General features: G+C 39.3%; 1 protein-coding gene across 3 annotated transcripts in view; it reads right to left on the bottom strand.

Annotated features, from left to right (window-relative positions):
• Positions 1–12,649, bottom strand: part of LTN1 (listerin E3 ubiquitin protein ligase 1) — a 66,900-nt gene extending 54,251 nt beyond the window's left edge. For 2 of the 3 annotated variants that reach the window (XM_007965762.3, XM_073009961.1), the window contains exons 1-6: positions 12,508–12,649; positions 6,792–6,995; positions 6,202–6,300; positions 4,769–4,999; positions 1,723–1,775; positions 536–716 (exon numbers count right to left, since the gene is read on the bottom strand). In XM_007965762.3, the coding sequence (XP_007963953.3) occupies positions 536–716; positions 1,723–1,775; positions 4,769–4,999; positions 6,202–6,300; positions 6,792–6,995; positions 12,508–12,549 (810 nt within the window). In that variant the 5' untranslated portion in view covers positions 12,550–12,649. The remainder of the gene's footprint in view (positions 1–535; positions 717–1,722; positions 1,776–4,768; positions 5,000–6,201; positions 6,301–6,791; positions 6,996–12,507) is intronic. The other variant, XM_007965753.3, reaches the window with a different exon arrangement.
• Between the last annotated feature and the right edge of the window lie 4,448 nt (positions 12,650–17,097).

Here is a 17,097-nt window from a genome sequence, read left to right as displayed (position 1 = left end):
TTACGTACTGGTTATATCAGTTATCAACTGACAAAAATGCTGTGAATAGAGGCTCACAATAACCTAACCTTGTATTTGCCGTAAGGGCAATGCCTCAGTATTGACTGAGTCAGTATTCATGATGAGTTTATAGAACGTAACTACTACGAATGACGAGAATCAACTGCACAAACAAAAGCACATATATTAAACATAGTAGAGCAGTCAGCCAGTGAAAGTAGAGAATGGAGAGATGGACAAAAGGGAAAAAATAAATACATTAAATGAGAAGAGACTTGCACACACCAATTTTAAGGTGCTATGAACAAAGGAGTATGGTAATTCATACTGATAATTCTGAATCTGAGGCCCAAACTAAATAAAAAAGTAAAAACAGAGTAACATTCTAGTAAGAGAAGTAATTCAGCAAATGAATGGCCTACCACAGAGATGCGCTTGCAGAGTTCTAAATATAAACAATAAACATAAAACATAAACTAAGAAGATGGGGCTAAGGAATCAGAGAAATGTCTTAAGATAAAAAAGATTAATATACCTGAGGTACGCTGTGCTTTCCATACTTCCAAAACTTATTCTGTGATAAAAGAGACTTAAATTTCTCCTCCAGAGAATCAAGTTCATTATCAGGTAAAAGGCAAAGCAGTTTCTTTAATGCCAATAAGGAACAAGTTACAACCCGGTAGAATTTAGCTTCTCTTTCTTCCTCTGGAACAGTTCTTGATATAAAACAAAATAAATATATTAACAAATTTAGAATAAGCCAAACTATATATCTGGTAGTTCCATTTTAAAACATTTTATCATTAAGTATGTACCAAAGGTGCTTTATTTCTATCTTCTATTTCCCCTGTGCTAATGACCCTCAAAATGTAAACATACAAAGAAATTTAATCACATACTTTACTACTAATACAAAGTGAAAGTAGATGAAAAGCCAAGGCTTGCGATAAGTGAGAAAGTATACTGTTCTTAGTAGCATGTACAAGGGTGATCCCAGGGAATGGATATCAAGCCATCTAAGACTATTTTCCCTCAAGGACTCTTAAAACTTTAATTAGAATACAAAAGTAAACAAAATACTTTACTACTCTTTCAACAGAACTATTTATATTCTTCAACTATGTTCAACCAGACCTTAAACTACTTCCTCTTACAACTGTCAAAAAGTAAATGCAGGAAACATATACAAATATCTCTTTCTAATACAACCAAATGTGTAGCTCCCAGATAATTCAAGTTAAATAGCAGGACAGCTTGCAAGTAAAAGCACTTAATACAGCATCTCACATATAGCATTATATTATTTTCATCTCTACATATATTATTCCTTCTTTTTAAAAATGTCACATTGGGCCGGGTCCAGTGGCTCATGCTTGTAATCCCAACACTTTGGGAGGCCAAGGCAGGCGGATCACTTGAGGCCACAAGTACAAGACTAGCCTGACCAACAAGGTAAAACCCCGACTCTATGAAAAATACAAAAAAATTAGCCAGGTGCAGTGGTGCATGCCTGTAATCCCAGCTACTCGGGAGACTGAGGCATGAGAATCACTTGAACCCAGAAGACGGAGGTTGCAGTGAGCTGAGATTGAATCACTGCAATGCAGCCTGGGTGACAGGGTGAGACTCTGTCTCAAAAAAAAAAGTCACATTGAAATCATCTGATTACTTATGAGTGAAATAAATCCTTAACATGAGTTACAATGAAATAATACAACTTACTGCGGGTCACTGAGTGTATCAGGTGTTTCTTTTATAAGATGATCCTGCAGCACCTACAAAGGGGGTAAAATACCAAAGCCTTTGGTTTTATTGAATTGTCAATGGTGAACAGACAGAGCCTAGTTAAATAAAATCCATTTTAAAAATCCCCATAAACCTCATCTTACCTAAGAGAAGAATCAAATAGCAAAACTGAAAGGTATGAATTTTACCAATTTTTCTTTCCCTATCAATTCCCAAGGTTAGCTGCTGTTGGAATAAAAAGGATAGATACCTCTTCCCCACGCAACTATAAATACTCCTGACCACTTGTTCCTCCAATTATCTTGCACACAGCAATGAAGTGAATGTGAATCTGGGAGAGAAATTAGGCTCTGCTTTCCCCTCCCCTCTTTCTGTAAGCCTGCTTGCCCACAAAGAACGCCATACATTGTGCTCTGCTCCATCACAGAGGAAGGTATGAGGTTTTCAAATGTGGAGAAGTCTGTTTCCTCCTGGGATGTAATGCAAGAGAGTCCATTGTTCCAGGAACTGCTTTATCAGCATAAATAAGTGCAGTAACAATAACTAACACTTATTGAGCTTTTGCATGTGCCAGGTATAGCTTTGAGCACATTTTAGGCATTAACTAAATTAATCCTCTTAACTCCATGAAGTACAAGTTAATTCCTGCTTTATAGATTACGAAATGAAGGCACAGAAACTTGCCCAAGGTCACACACCTAGTTGCTAGCTGATGGCAGAGTGGGACTAGAACTAATGGTGTGACCCAGAGCCCATGTCTTATAGACAGTACGATATACTATCTATAATGCTGACATTTTTATTTTCATTTGCCTAACTCCTCTCTAATACATGGGTTTGGAATTTGAGACAGTTCAACGCCAATAGCCATAACAAACTGTGACATAGCCAACTAAAGGGAAACTAAAATGGAAGAAATAACCCATATGTTCAATAATCAGTTATCCATCCATGACAAAGCCAAGAACAAATTTATTTTTTAAAGCCCATGAAGAGCCAAATTAGTTGTCTCAAAATTCATTTCCTAAAGCTCTTAGTGTCCAAACTCATGACACTTCACTCTTGTAACATTTATGACTTGGCATTTTAAATCAACCAATGATTCTTAAGTTACAGATGGGTTAGAGAACTCCATTTGAGCATATGATTAAAGCTACAAACCCTCTCCCTAGAAAAATACACTTGGTACACCTGAGAAATGAAGAATGGAAGAACCTAAATGGGGTACTAGAATCAAGTAATGTGTCGGGAGGCTGGACGTGGTGGTTCACGCCTGTAATCCCAGCACTTTGGGAGGCCGAGGCGGGTGGATCATGAGGTCAGGAGTTCGAGACCAGCCTGGCCAACGTAGTGAAACCCCGTCTCTACTAAAAATACAAAAATCAATCGGGCGTGGTGGTGGGCGCCTGTAATCCCAGCTACTCAGGAGGCTAAGGCACGGCAGGAGAATCACTTGAATCCGGGAGGCAGAGGTTGCAGTGAGCCGAGATTGCACCATTGCACTCCAACCTGGGCAGCAGAGAGACTCCATCTCAAAAAAAAAAAAAAAAAAAGTAACATGTTGGGGGATGCTGGGTGAAGAGATTAGATAGGTAAGCAGGGACCTGATCATGCAGAGCCTTGTATGTCAAGACAAGAAATCTGAACTTAAATTGTAATGGTGAGCCACAGGGAGGACGGCTAATTGAAAGGAAAAAGGAAAGTGGGGAGAGAGGGTCAGAAGGACATGTTTAAGCAGGGTTATACACAGGGTGTTGTGGAAACATAGGAGTACTAAATAAGGGAATAAATGCAAGCAAAGATTTAAAAATTATCAATTCCCTCCTCACTCCTACTTCATCTGCTTTTATTTCTCAATATAATTCTAACAACTTTGTTGTCTGGTTTTTCTAGTGCATATACCGGGAATACCAAATGAAGGGGGAAGAAATGAGACACTACTAGAAACAGACACACTGAAAGCCACAAACAGGTATGGCTGATAACTTTTTATGAGAAAGTTATGGCAAAAGCATTGGCCCAGTGTGGAGAAACTTCATCTGATAATGGGAGTATAAATTTACTTGGCCTTGAAGGGCCATTTATCATTATCTATAAAAATTTTTAATGTTCTTATACTTTGGCCCAACATATGCTTACTAGAAGTTCTAGTAAGTATTACTCCCACAAAGGTATGAAGAGATCTACTTAAAAATGTTTACTGAAGTAGCATTTGTTATGATAAAAATTGGAAAAAAAATCCAAATGTACTTTAATATAAAAAGAGTTAAATAAACTATAGTACATCCATGTATAGTAATACCAGAGATCCAATAAAAAGACACTAAGGTAGATCTATATATATATATTGATCATGGAAACATGAGAGAAAGTAATTTTAGATTTATTTTTAGATATATTATTTGTTTAGATTATATAAAACATGTCTACTTTTTAAAAATGTAATTAAGACTTCAAAATTAAAATGGAAAATTTAAATACTGTAGAAAGATCCAATCCAAAATGTTAATTTTGTTAAAGATCCAAAATGGTCAATTTTACTAAACAGAATTTTAAAATGGCAATCTTCAGTTGGAAATATTTATTTTATTTTATTTTAATTATTTTTTTTGAGATGGAGTCTTGCTCTGTCACCCAGGCTGGATGGACTGCAGTGGCACGATCTTGGCTCACTACAAGCTTCGCCTCCTGGGTTCACACCATTCTCCTGCCTCAGCCTCCCAAGTAGCTGGGACTACAGGCACCCACCACCACGCCTGGCTAATTTTTTTGTATTTTTAGTAAAGACGGGGTTTCACTGTGTTAACCAGGATGGTCTCGATCTCCTGACCTCGTGATCCTCCCACCTCACCCTCCCAAAGTGCTGGGATCACAGGCGTGAGCCACTGTGCTCAGCCTTCAGTTGGAAATATTATACTTACTCATTCCCCTACAATCCCAAGTAAAAAAGCTGTCATTATGCTTATAACCGTTAAATACTTAAAATAAAAAAAAAAAGATTCAGAATAATTCCAGAACTTACACTTGTAATTTCATCCTTACAAAATGCTATGGCTTCAGGTTGCTTGCTTGGAGGAAAAGCCGCTTCAAATGCATCTTTTGCTGCAAACGCAGCCGGTGTATAAGTATCACATTGAGCCATTAGCCAATATCCCATTAAACTTTTTAAGTAGGGAGCCAACTGTTTCTTTACTTTAAGGATAAGTTTTTCAAAAGCTTGTTGTGTGGCTTCTCGGACCCGACGGTCATGATCCTATTAAAAATATAAATGTGATTTAAAATAGCTCTAGCCCATAAAAACAATCACAGACACTTCTGGATATGCTATAATGACCCATTATCAAGAATTCACCTATGCGTTAAGCTAAACTGAAATCATTTTTTTAAATCAATAACTTCGAGGTTTTTAAATCAGAAACTATATAAAATAATTAATTTTTCTTTCTCCCCTTCTCCCAATGAGATAGGATTGTATTCAAGACAGATTCAAAGTTGGGCCTTGAGGCCGAGCCTGGTGGTTCACGCCTATAATCCCAGTACTTTCGGTGGCCGAGGCAGGTGGATTATTTGCAATCAGGAGTTCAAGACCAGCCTGGGCAACATGGTGAAACCCTGTCTCTACTAAAAATACAAAAAATTAGCAGGGCATGGTGGCACACACCTGTAATCCCAGCTACTCAGGAGCCTGAGGCAGGAGAATCACTTGAACCCAGGAGACAAGGTTGCAGTGAACAGAGATCGCGCCACTGCACTCCAGCCTGAGTGACAGAATGAGACTCCATCTCAATTAAAAAAAAAAAAAAAGTTGGGTCTTGAATAATTAAACAACTCACTCTCATTCTTCTGCAGCAAATATACAAAGAATAAAATCATCAAAATTTATTAAAACTGGAAAGCACCAGGGTAATTCTCTAGTAACAATCTAATTTCTGAAAACAGACTTCCTAAATGTTCTTCTTAACCTGACACAATCCAATCTTTTTTTTTTTTTTTTAAAGATGTTGTATTGCTCTATTATCCAGGCTGGAGTGCAGTGGTTCAATCTTAGCTCACTGCAACCTCCGTCCCCGGGTTCAAGCGATTCTTCTGCCTCAGCCTCCCAAGTAGCTAGGATTACAGGCATCCACCACCACACTCGGCTAATTTTTGTATTTTTAGTAGAGACAGGGTTTCACCATGTTGGGCAGGCTGGTCTCGAACTCCTGACCTCAAGTGATCTGCCCATCTTAGCCTCCCAAAGTGCTGGGATTACACACATGAGCCACCATACCAGGCCCCAACCTCTTTTTTTATATCCACACTCTTCTGAAGTGTTAACAATTCAATCTGCAAAACAATGCTGACATAACATTTAATAACCCTCACCAAAAAATCAACATTATAAATTTGAGAGTCTCCATGACTCCAACCAAAAAATATACAACAGAAATAAACTAGCAAAGTTTTAATACTTACAAGTGAAATTTTGCAAAAAATTCTTGGCCAATATGGAAGAACTCCTTTCACAGTTTCTGTGTCTCTCTCTGTACACATGGTTCCAAATTCCTGCATAGCCTAAAAGTAAGTCATTATTAACCTCATTAGGATTAACAACCATAATACTGGCTATTAATTATTCTGTTCTGGAAGCTTTGTCTATTTTATGTAATAGGAGAATACACTATTTCTGTTTATGCCATATGAGACTAGTTTGAAGAGCTCCTTCACAGACTACTATGGTAGAAACTCTTCAGTTGTTTTTTAAAAAATAAAACATCTACAAACAAAAAATACCTCATTTAAAGTTACAAGGTCAAAGTTACATTTCCTAACGGGAAAAATTATACAGCCAAAATTCTAAAGCAGTTTTAAAAAGTTCAGTGTAACAAACTAATTTACAACCTAGAAAATAAATATCAACTAAGTTTAAGACTGTGTGACAGAAAAAAGTACAATTATAAAAGAACTTAGCAATTGTTCATTTTTCTTTACATAAAACATGCTAATGACTTTTGTTTTAGCAAAGGGATTTTCTTGATAATTTTTATGAAAACAAGAAAACTTGCTTTTAATTTTGTGGTGACATCTTTCTTTGAAAGCTTCCGCAGCACCATTCGGAAATCAGAATCTACAAGACTGTCAATTTCTTCAGCTCCTTGAATAGCAGGAACATAGCCTAGGTCACTCTGAGATGTTCCAAAACCAATAAATCCAGGCACTGTTCCCTGTTCTTTGGCAAGGAGTTCTGCAGCTCGGCCACTGTTTGATGGCTGATAAGAAAATTACGGAGGAAAAAAGTCAGAGTCCAGGAAGGGTTCAAAACTTAACTTTATAATTCCTTGGCTATTCCCATGGTCAGAATGAGCTTTTATTTTATTTTTTCCTAGCCTAAAATTTCATCTATTGCAAAATTCCCCAAAGATTAATGGTTTTGTTCCCAAGAATCCATCAATACCGATCCTAGAAATTATTCTGTTTCCTAAACGTTAGAATGTTTTGTAAACCATAGATACAATCCATTAGTGGCTCATGATATCAATATAATGGACCGTGACAGAATTTTAAAGAAATTGACTAAAACTTTTAAAATCAGAATGTATCACAAGTAGCAAAATTTTCATAAATGCTGTTTTATGAATTTTTTTATTTCCAACTTTCATATAAATAGTATGTATACACATATGTATACTATGTAAAGATGTAAAATTAACTCATAAATAGAACCCATCCTTTCATTCACCCATTAATTGAACAAATATTTATTAAGCAATCACAATGGCCCAGGTCTAATGATAGCTGCCTCTAGACTGGGAGTTCCTTGAGGGTGGACACACTCATTTCCATATATTCCAAAGCCTAGCCTAAACTCTTTGGGCTAAAATTACATTATTACAACCATAAAAATCAATACAATGGTCAATCTATAATACAGACTCCTTTGTTTTCAATCACAGTCAGTGCTTTGTTTGACTGATACACAATATAGTAGTCTTCTACTAAAAGGAGGTTAGTTGATACAGAGAAAGAAAATATTTGAACTGCTGAAAGAAATTAACTTACTGTCAGCTAAACAGAAAATGCTTCAGTTTGACCACCAAGCTGACATCACAACCCATCTAAACTCATCTATTTCTTATTTCTCTATAAGGATGCTTGCCAACAGTTATCCAAATGTGTGATTCAAATTGCTCATACCGGCCAGGCAAGGTGGCTCATGCCTGTAATCCCAACACTTTGGAAGGCCAAGGCGTGTGGATCACTTGAGCCCTGGAGTTCGAAACCAGCCTGGGCGATATGGCGATATGGCAAAACCTTGTCTCTACTAAAAACACAAAAATTAGCCAGGCGTGGTAGTGTGTGCCTGTAATCCCAGCACTCAGGAGGCTGAGTCATGAGAATCGCTTGAACCTGGAGACTGATGTTGCAGTGAGCCAAGACTCCACCCAGGGCAACAGAGCAAGACTCTGTCTCAAAAAAAAAAAAAAAAAAAAAAAAAAATTGCTAATACCTAGCAAAAGTGTGTTTGGAAAACTCACTTGACAAGGAATAATCTGGTCTACTTCCTAAACTGAATTGAGTGAACAAGAAAGAAAATGATGGCCTGCATTACATTTTTTTTCAATCTGTAGCATTTAAGACTAATTCCAAAAAAGGTTCTCTATTTTTTTTTTAAGTGAAAGTAAGTTTACTAAGAAAACAGGTCAGGCATGGTAGTTCATGCCTGTAATCCCAGCACTTTGGGAGGCAGAGGAGGGTAGATCACCTGAGGTCAGGAGTTCAAGACCAGCCTGGCCAACATGGTGAAACCCTGTGTCTACTAAAAATACAAAATTAGCCAGGCGTAGTGGCACATGCCTTTAATCCCAGCTACTTGGGAGGCTGAGGCAGGAGAATTGGTTGAACCCGGGAGGCAGAGGTTGCAGTGAGTCGAGATCGCACCACTGCACTCCAGCCTCAGCAAAAAGAATGAAATTCCATTTAAAAAATAAATAAATAAAAGAATAAAAGAATGGCTACTCCACAGGCAAAGCAGCTGTTCTCTATTTGTTAAGTTTATTAAAATGAATTAATTATTCAATTCACCTTTTTCAATATTGGTACATGAATAAAGAGCCACAAAGGAAGTAGTTAGTGAATTATAATTCTAAAAACTAAATATGATGACTCTTGGATATCAGAATTTTCTACAGTCTCATGTGTAAACAGTTTTATTACAAAACACAATAAAAAACTAATTATTGCTAAAATCTAAAGGAGTTGAGGCTGAAATAACAGAATTAAAAGTGATAACTAGGGACAAAAGAGAAGGTATCAAATTTCCAGGCTCCAATTTAAGTAACTTGTTACTTTTAAATGCACTTTTTTAAATGTCTACTTTAAATTTAAAATATAGTTACTCTTATGATCTTTGTATGTTAAAAGCTACACCCATAGTTCAATAAAAATTAAGAAACAATTCTATTTATGGCACTTTTTTTTTTTTTGGGACTATGCCTACTTTTGTCTATATTCTTTCATGCCTACCTTCTGGAGGTATTTGTGGTGGCAATCCTGAGTCTACAGTTTAAAAACCAAACCAAGGAAGACTTACAAAATCTTTCACCATCTAACCTCAACTTTTCCCAGTCTTATCTCCTGCCGCTCTTTCCTTCCCTTGCCCCACTTCCTTCTCCCTTCTCCAAATTATGCTGTCATCATTCATGCCCTAGTACCAAATCAAATTCGAAGTTCTCTGAGGCAAGGCATGGTGGCTCACACCTGTAATCCCAGCACTTTGGGAGGCCGAGCGGACAGCTGGGCGGATCACTTCAGGCCAGGAGTTCGAGACCAGTCTGGCCAACATAGCAAAACCCTGTCTCTACTAAAAATACAAAAAATTAGCCGGGTGTGATGGTACACGCCTGTAATCCCAGCTACTTGAGAGGCTGAGGCAAGAAAATTGCTTGAACCTGGGAAGTGGAGGTTGCAGTGATCCGAGACTCTGTCTCAAAAAAAAAAAAGTTATCTATGTGATGGCCTTTCGCAATTCGATCTTTATATAATCTTTTCTCTCTACCTGAAAAGTCTTCCTTTCTTTTCATTGCCTGACAAACTCCTACTCATCTTTCAAACTCATGTTTGCAACACTTGCCTTCCTCCAGTCTCTTCCATTCTCCCACATTCTTTCTTCTAATACCTGCATCATAATTCTTTAATATATTATAATATTTGCTTACATATGTGTCTGTATCATCAAACTAATAGTTCAAGAACAGCGGACATCTGTCTATTATCTCTGAACACCTGAAATCCAGTATCAAAGTCTTCTACTGAAGACTTTGCCACATTAAAGTTAACATTCCAACTCCACAACTTCCTGTCTACATGAGCTTAGGCAAGCTAATTTCTCTAAACCTCAGTTTCATCACACTTAAAATGAGATATGAGTAATTAATTCATTACTTGGATTGTTTTCATAATTAAGCATAAGTTTTTAAATCACCATCGTAATAACTGATTCCAGCAAGAATCAAAGAGTGCTCAAACCATTAGGTGAAAGTTTGTGGAAGAACAGGACATTTCACAGTTTCAAACTAACATATTATTTGTTATTGGCCAATGGAAAAAGATAACTTTATAACAGACAACACCTTAACCAAGTAATTAAACAAATACCACCAATAAGGGGACAAACGGGTACGAAGTGCCCCGGTGTGATGCACTGAGAAAGTCTCATCATCTATGAAGAATTCCTTCTAAAAATTGTTTAGCCTGAATCTAATCATAAGGAAACTACTAGATGAATCTGAATTAATCAAACAAATGGCCCAGGCTCTTCCAAATGTTGTTAAAAAAGACACTCCTCTCCCCGCTTAAACAGTACTGAGAAACTGTCCAGATCAAAGAAACCCAAATGGTAACTAAATGGAATGAGTGATCCTTGACTGGATCTCAAATGTTAAAATGGTTTATCTTTTTTAAAAAAAGTACCAGCCTGGGCAACATAGCGAAACTGTCCCTACAAAAAATACAAAAATTAGCTAGCCATGATGGCCTGTGCCTGTAGTCCTAGCTACTGGAAAGGCTAAGCTAGGAGGATCACTTGAACCCGAGAGGTGGAGATTGCAGTGAGCCCCGTTCACGCCTCTGCACTCCAGCCTGGGTAACACAGCAAGACTTTGTCCTGAAAAAAAAAAAAAAAAAATTAGCCAAGAGTCCTAGCTATTAAGGAGGCTGAGGTGGGAGGATCGATCTCTTGGGCCCAAGAAGTTGACACTGCAGTGGGCCGTGATCATACCACCGCACTCCAGGTTTGGAGACAGAGCAACCCTGTCTTACAAAAAAAAAAAGAAAAGAAAAAAAAGAGAGAACATTATTGGGATAACTACAGAAGTCTAAATACAAGGCTGTATCCTGGATTACAGTATTACACAAAAGTCACAGTTTCTGCATGCTATAACCATTATTATAATTGCTGCAGGCTAGAAAAATGGCATTGTTTTTAGAAGATACATGCTGATGTATTTAGGAGTTAAGAGTCCCGACTTCTGCAGCTAACTCTCATACAGTTCAGCAAAATATATAAATTAACAGAAAGAAAGCAAATGCAACTAAGTATTAGCAACTGGTGAATCTAGGTAGAGTATATGGGATGTCACTCTAACATTCTCGCAACTTTTCCTCATAAGAACTTTTCAAATATAAAACATTGAGAAAATTTAAATAAAAAATATTAAATGAGCATGCAAGTAAAGTGCTTAGAACAGTAACACAATAGGTTGCTATAATTGCTAATACTGTTATTATCTTCCAAAACAGATTAAGTGACAGATCTAAGAAAATGTGACATTGAAATCACTAGAATTAACTATATCAGAAACAGGAAAAAAAGCATTCTCATAAAATTGGACTGTGCTATAATAAATCCAACACCATAAAAAAAATACCATTACAAAACCCCTCATCGTGTAGTTTTACACGAATCCACTTTAAGGTCGTCTTTAAACAAGTACTTAGTGAGCGCCTATTAGGTGCCAGTCTCTGTTCTAGGCTCCGAGGATAAAAACATTTACTTTCAAAATACTTACATCCTAGTAAACTAAGACAATAAATGTCATAAATACAATGGCGTTTAAAACAAAGTAGGAAGAACAGGGAGTGGGGAAGGGCTGCAAAACGGTGATCATGGAAAACCTCACTGAGGTGTCGAGAGCAAAGTTTGGAGCCTCCAGAGCGTTGGGAGCCGGCCAGGTAAGGTCAAGGCACAGTGAAGAGATCAGTGTGGCTGGATGAAGTAAGCCAAGAGGAGGGAGTTGAAGATGGTACTGCAGATGGAAAGGGGTAACAGGCAGTCCAGAAACCAAATATACCATCCTAAGAGCTTTAGCTTAGGAGAAGCCCAAAGGAGAGGCACAATCAGCGGTAACCTCCACAGTGGGTTCACTTTAACATCCTCCCAACTCTCCTTCTTCCTAGCGCCGCCCTCCCCCAACCAAGCCTCTACCTCGGCCAGATCACCTTCCAGTGAACCTGACACATTATCATTTCTTCATGAATATTGTGGGTGTGTGCTCGGATGGGGACAGCTCTGGCATGGTACATCTTTTCTCTCACGATTCCCCAGTCTGCTCAGAGATAACCCAAACCGCCCTCAGGGACGCACACACAACAGAGAGGTCACACTCGACACGCAAAAGCACGCCTCCCCACAGCGGCGCTCCACACACCCTCCAGCAACGCGCTGGGCGGTGCCAGCCGCCTCGAAGCGAGGCTCCCGGGTCGACCGAGCCACCCCCCACTCACCCTCAGGTTCCCTTTAGTTCGCTGCTTGTTCTTCCCGCCCATGGTCGCGGTTGCACCTGTATTCTGAGCTCTCAGACCCCAGTTGACTCGTCCGGGACACAACTTCCGGCCTCTGGCGCCGGAAGAGGACTCCCTGTAATAACTTCCCCCGGGCCCTTTTCCACCACCCACTCTGTCCATTTGCTGCCCCACTTCCGCTCCCGCCTCCCGCTGTGTCCCTGACCATCCGCCGCCGGACACGTCACAGTTAAAGCCACGCCTGTCTGAGTGATGTCATTCCTGGCCAATAGCAAGCCAAGCATTGGACCCGTGGCGCCAATTCCTGTCTTCCCCACTTTCAGAGGCTAGGTTTGTTCCTTGCTTAGCGGGTAGGAAACTAGCATGAATTACCAGAGGGGCGGTTCACATAAGGGTAGCAATAGAATGTCATGGTAGAGGCTGTGGGAAGATGGGAATGTGTTAGACTTCCAACATGATGCAATCATCAGTATCACCTGGGCGTTTGTTAGACTAGGCCAGCTCGGGCCCCTCGGAACTCCTGAATCAGACCCTGAATTTTGACGGTATTCCCAAGTCTTGTTAAAATTTGATTACTGCTCTAGGCAATATTCTCTGTAAATCTACCCCCCCGTCCCCTTTTATTCATATTGAAACTGTTACGTGCAGTTTAAAAGAGTATAATGTGGAAATCTCTATTAAAATTTGAAATGTACGAATCCTGTAACCTAGAGATTGTGCGACTCAGAATCGCACTAGAGAAACAAGTAAATGTGTGCTGATTATTGTTTCTTGTCCACGCAGTCACCCTTTTATACTCACTCCATGTTACTGGGGCGCTTCTGCTAGACTTCACCAACAGGGCGAACTAGAGGGAAACAAAGGCAAGAGGAAGAAGGGACTTGCTCCATTCTGTGAGCGTCATGCCAGCAGCAGCTGCCTTTTACCGTGGCAGGAGCAATTGCTTTAGCCAGCAGGTGGTTTTAATCTCCATCCTTTTTCCAACAATCACAAATCAGCCTTATTGCACCCCTTACCGATCACAGCAGCAGTCAGTGCTCTCCTCGGAGATCTGAATTCTACCTTCATGGAGCCCCTCCCTTGAGCTCCTGAGATAGCCAATGTTTGAGCCACCTCCTCAGGAGTTTGAGCCCCAACACCGTGGGATCCCTTCTTTGAGCTCCAGAGATCCAGCAACAGCCAGCCATTACCCTCTCTACATTCTTCATAGGCCTGAACTAAGGTGTTCAGGACCCTCCTCCAAGCTTTTAGGTTCTGATGACTCCAACCACTTCTTTTGTTCATCCTTTCCTAGCTCTAAGAATGGTAGCTGCTACCTCCAGTGATTACCTGTTACCTTTTATAATTCCTTTTGACCAATTTCCCATATTAAAATACTTCTTAATAACTAATGTGATTTCTGTTTTCCCGACTGGACCCTAATTTTAAAATGCACACAAAAGTCGGGTGTAGTGGCTCACGTCTGTAATCCTAGCACTTTGGGAGGCCGAGGCAGGTGGATCGCCTGATGTCAGGTGTTCGAGACCAGCCTGGCCAACATGGCAAAACCCCGTCTCTACTAAAAATACAAAAATTAGCTGGGCCTGATGGCAGGCTCCTGTAATCCCAGCTACTTGGGAGGCTGAGGCACAAGAATCTCTCGAACCCGGGAGGTGAATGTTGCAGTGAGCTGAGATCGTGCCACTGCACTCCAGCCTGGGTGACAGAGCAGACTCTGTCTCAAAAAAAAAAAAAAGTCACACACAGAGATGGATGTTCACAAAAACTTTATAATAGGAAGATAATTGTAAGCAACCTATGCTTATATATTGGAGAATGGCTAAATAAATTATATGTATTCAATAGGCTATTAGGCAGCATTTAAGAAGAATAAGGTTTATCTGTACATATATAGGAAGAATTATAAAACACATTCTTAAGTAAAAAGCAAATACCAAGTAATACATACAGTATGATATCATTTGTGTTTTTAAAACCCACAACACAATAATATATATATATTTATGCATATATATAATATAAATACAGAGAATAGGCCGGGTGTGGTGGCTCACACCTGTAATCCCAGCACTTAGGGAGGCTGAGGTGGGTGGATTACATCAGGAGTTCAAGACCAGCCGGGCCAACATGGTGAAAACCTGTCACCACTAAAATACAAAAATTAGCTGGGCATAGTGGCAAGCGGCTCTAATTCCAGCTACTAGGGAGGCTGAGGCAGGAGAATTGCTTGAACCCAGGAGATGGAGGTTACAGTGAGCCAAGATCGCGCCTCTGCACTTCAGCCTGGGCAACAAAGTGAGACTCCATCTCAAATAATAATAATAATAATAATAATAATAATAATAATAATAATACAGAGAATAAAGATCTTCAAGAAAACATACCAGTGTGATCATTGTAGTTAATTTTTGTGGGAAAAAGTGGCAAGAAAAGAGATCAGGGTTATGAGTTACAGTCAAAAGAAATTAAACCTTATCTGTAAGATTTTATTTTATACAAGGACAACATACTCCTGTATTAATTATGTAATTAAAAATCAACTCAGGCTGGGCAAGATGACTGATGCCTATAATCCCAGCACTTTGGGAGGCCAAGGTGGGTGGATCACCTGAGGTCAAGAGTTCAAGACCAGCCTGGCCAACATGGTGAAAGCCGGTCTCTACCAAAAATACAAAAACTAGCTAGGCACGGTGGTGTGCACCTGTAATCCCAGCTACTTGGGAGGCTGAGGCAGGAGAATCACCTGAACCCAAGAGGCAGAGGTTGTACTGAGCTGAGGTGACACCACTGCATTCCAGCCTGAGCAACAGAGCAAGACACTGTCTCAAAAGAAAAAAAGAAAAAAGAAATGTCAATACTTTTAAGGCTAAGATTAGAAACTCTTCAGAAATCAGGTTGGGAGTTAAAAAAAAAAAAACAAGATTTGAAACTCTCCCTTCTTCATTCATGATTATTAATATTATAAATTATTGTTTTCACAGATTAAGAGTTATACAACGGAATTATAGCCTTTTTTCCCTAAGTAAATATTGGGCATGACTTACAGATGCCCAATGTTAGAATAATCTTATCCATCCAGACAAGTTTCTGAGGAGGAAAATCAGACATCAAGCACTTAAAAATATATTTCCACATTCTATTTTATTTATTTATTGACCCTCCATACCCAAGTACATTTGAAAAACATCACCATATCCTGTGGCTTTAAAAAATGGCACAGTTGGCTGAAATTCACATGACCTCCTGAGTCTAATCATATCAAATGTTTTTTTCTAAAATTGAAAATTTTCTTTGCTCTTCTATCAAGAGTGCCACCAAAAAGAATGTCTTCTTGATGGTGAATTAAAATTTTCTTCCAGGTTATTCGTCTGAGTTGGAAAATAATTTTTTTTTTTTTTTTTTTTTGAGATGGAGTCTTGCTCTGTCACCCAGGCTGCAGTGCAGTGGCAAGCTCCGCCTCCCGGGTTCACGCCGTTCTCCTGCCTCAGCCTCCCAAGTAGCTGGGACTACAGGCGCCCGCCACTACACCCGGCTGATTTTTTGTATTTTTAGTAGAGACGGGGTTTCACCGTATTAGCCAGGATGGTCTCGATCTCTTGACCTCATGATCCGCCCACCTCGGCCTCCCACAGTGCTGGGAATTATAGGCATGAGCCACCGCACCCAGAGGAAAATAAATTTTCAGAGTAGACATTTTAAAAGTAAGATGTGTTCAGAAATATTAAAAGTAGTTTGATTTTTAACCCACCAATGCTAATAAAATAGAAATCTATTTTTATTTCATACAAACACATTTTATTGCCCAATATTATCCAGTTCATATCTCATTCCAGACTCATTTGTTTTGTCCTCATTTCCCTCAAAAGTTTGGAAGAGTGGAAATGGCTGAACTTCTTAATCCATCAGTTTCAGGAAAGGAGACCCCAGATTTGTGATGGTTGGGTTGTCACTCTCAACGGGACTTTAACCACAAAACTTCTGTGAAAGTCCCTTTTTATGGGATTCAAAACATAAGCTAAGATGATGAGTCATATTTTGGAATCAAACTATATCTCAGAAACCATCTAGTAGCTTTAGAAATCAATGTAACATTTATCAAACACTTTCCAAGCTCTTGACCTATTAAGAGCCTATGTCTAGAAACAGCTAAGCAACTGGCGTAAGCTCCACAATAACAGTCCTAGAACCAAAAGGCACTGACTCTCAGTCCATTGTTGCCATTACAATGGAAAAATCACTTTTGGCTCCGTGGCCTGAACGTATAATCACTTGCTTTCCCATCTATTACAACCTCAGTTTGTACTAAACAGGCTGCATAGTACAGAAAAAGGAAAGAAAATTAAAAAGCAAACCTAATCCACAGAATTGTTCACATGTGCTCTGTAAGCCTTCCACACAAATGACACCAGGTTTCCCACCATGCTACACCGAGATAGGAAAAGCTCCTTTGCTAGTTTCACAATGTTCTTTCTTTTATGTTGGCTAGAGCTCCACAGCCTGGTGAGAATGGGATCTGGGTGTTGTGCTGTACTTTCTTGGGAGATGGAAGTTGTGGGATCCCTGCTGATATAT

Source organism: Chlorocebus sabaeus, chromosome 2, assembly GCF_047675955.1.
Source record: "Chlorocebus sabaeus isolate Y175 chromosome 2, mChlSab1.0.hap1, whole genome shotgun sequence".
NCBI lineage: Eukaryota > Metazoa > Chordata > Mammalia > Primates > Cercopithecidae > Chlorocebus > Chlorocebus sabaeus.
This window is presented reverse-complemented; position numbering and strand designations above follow the sequence as displayed.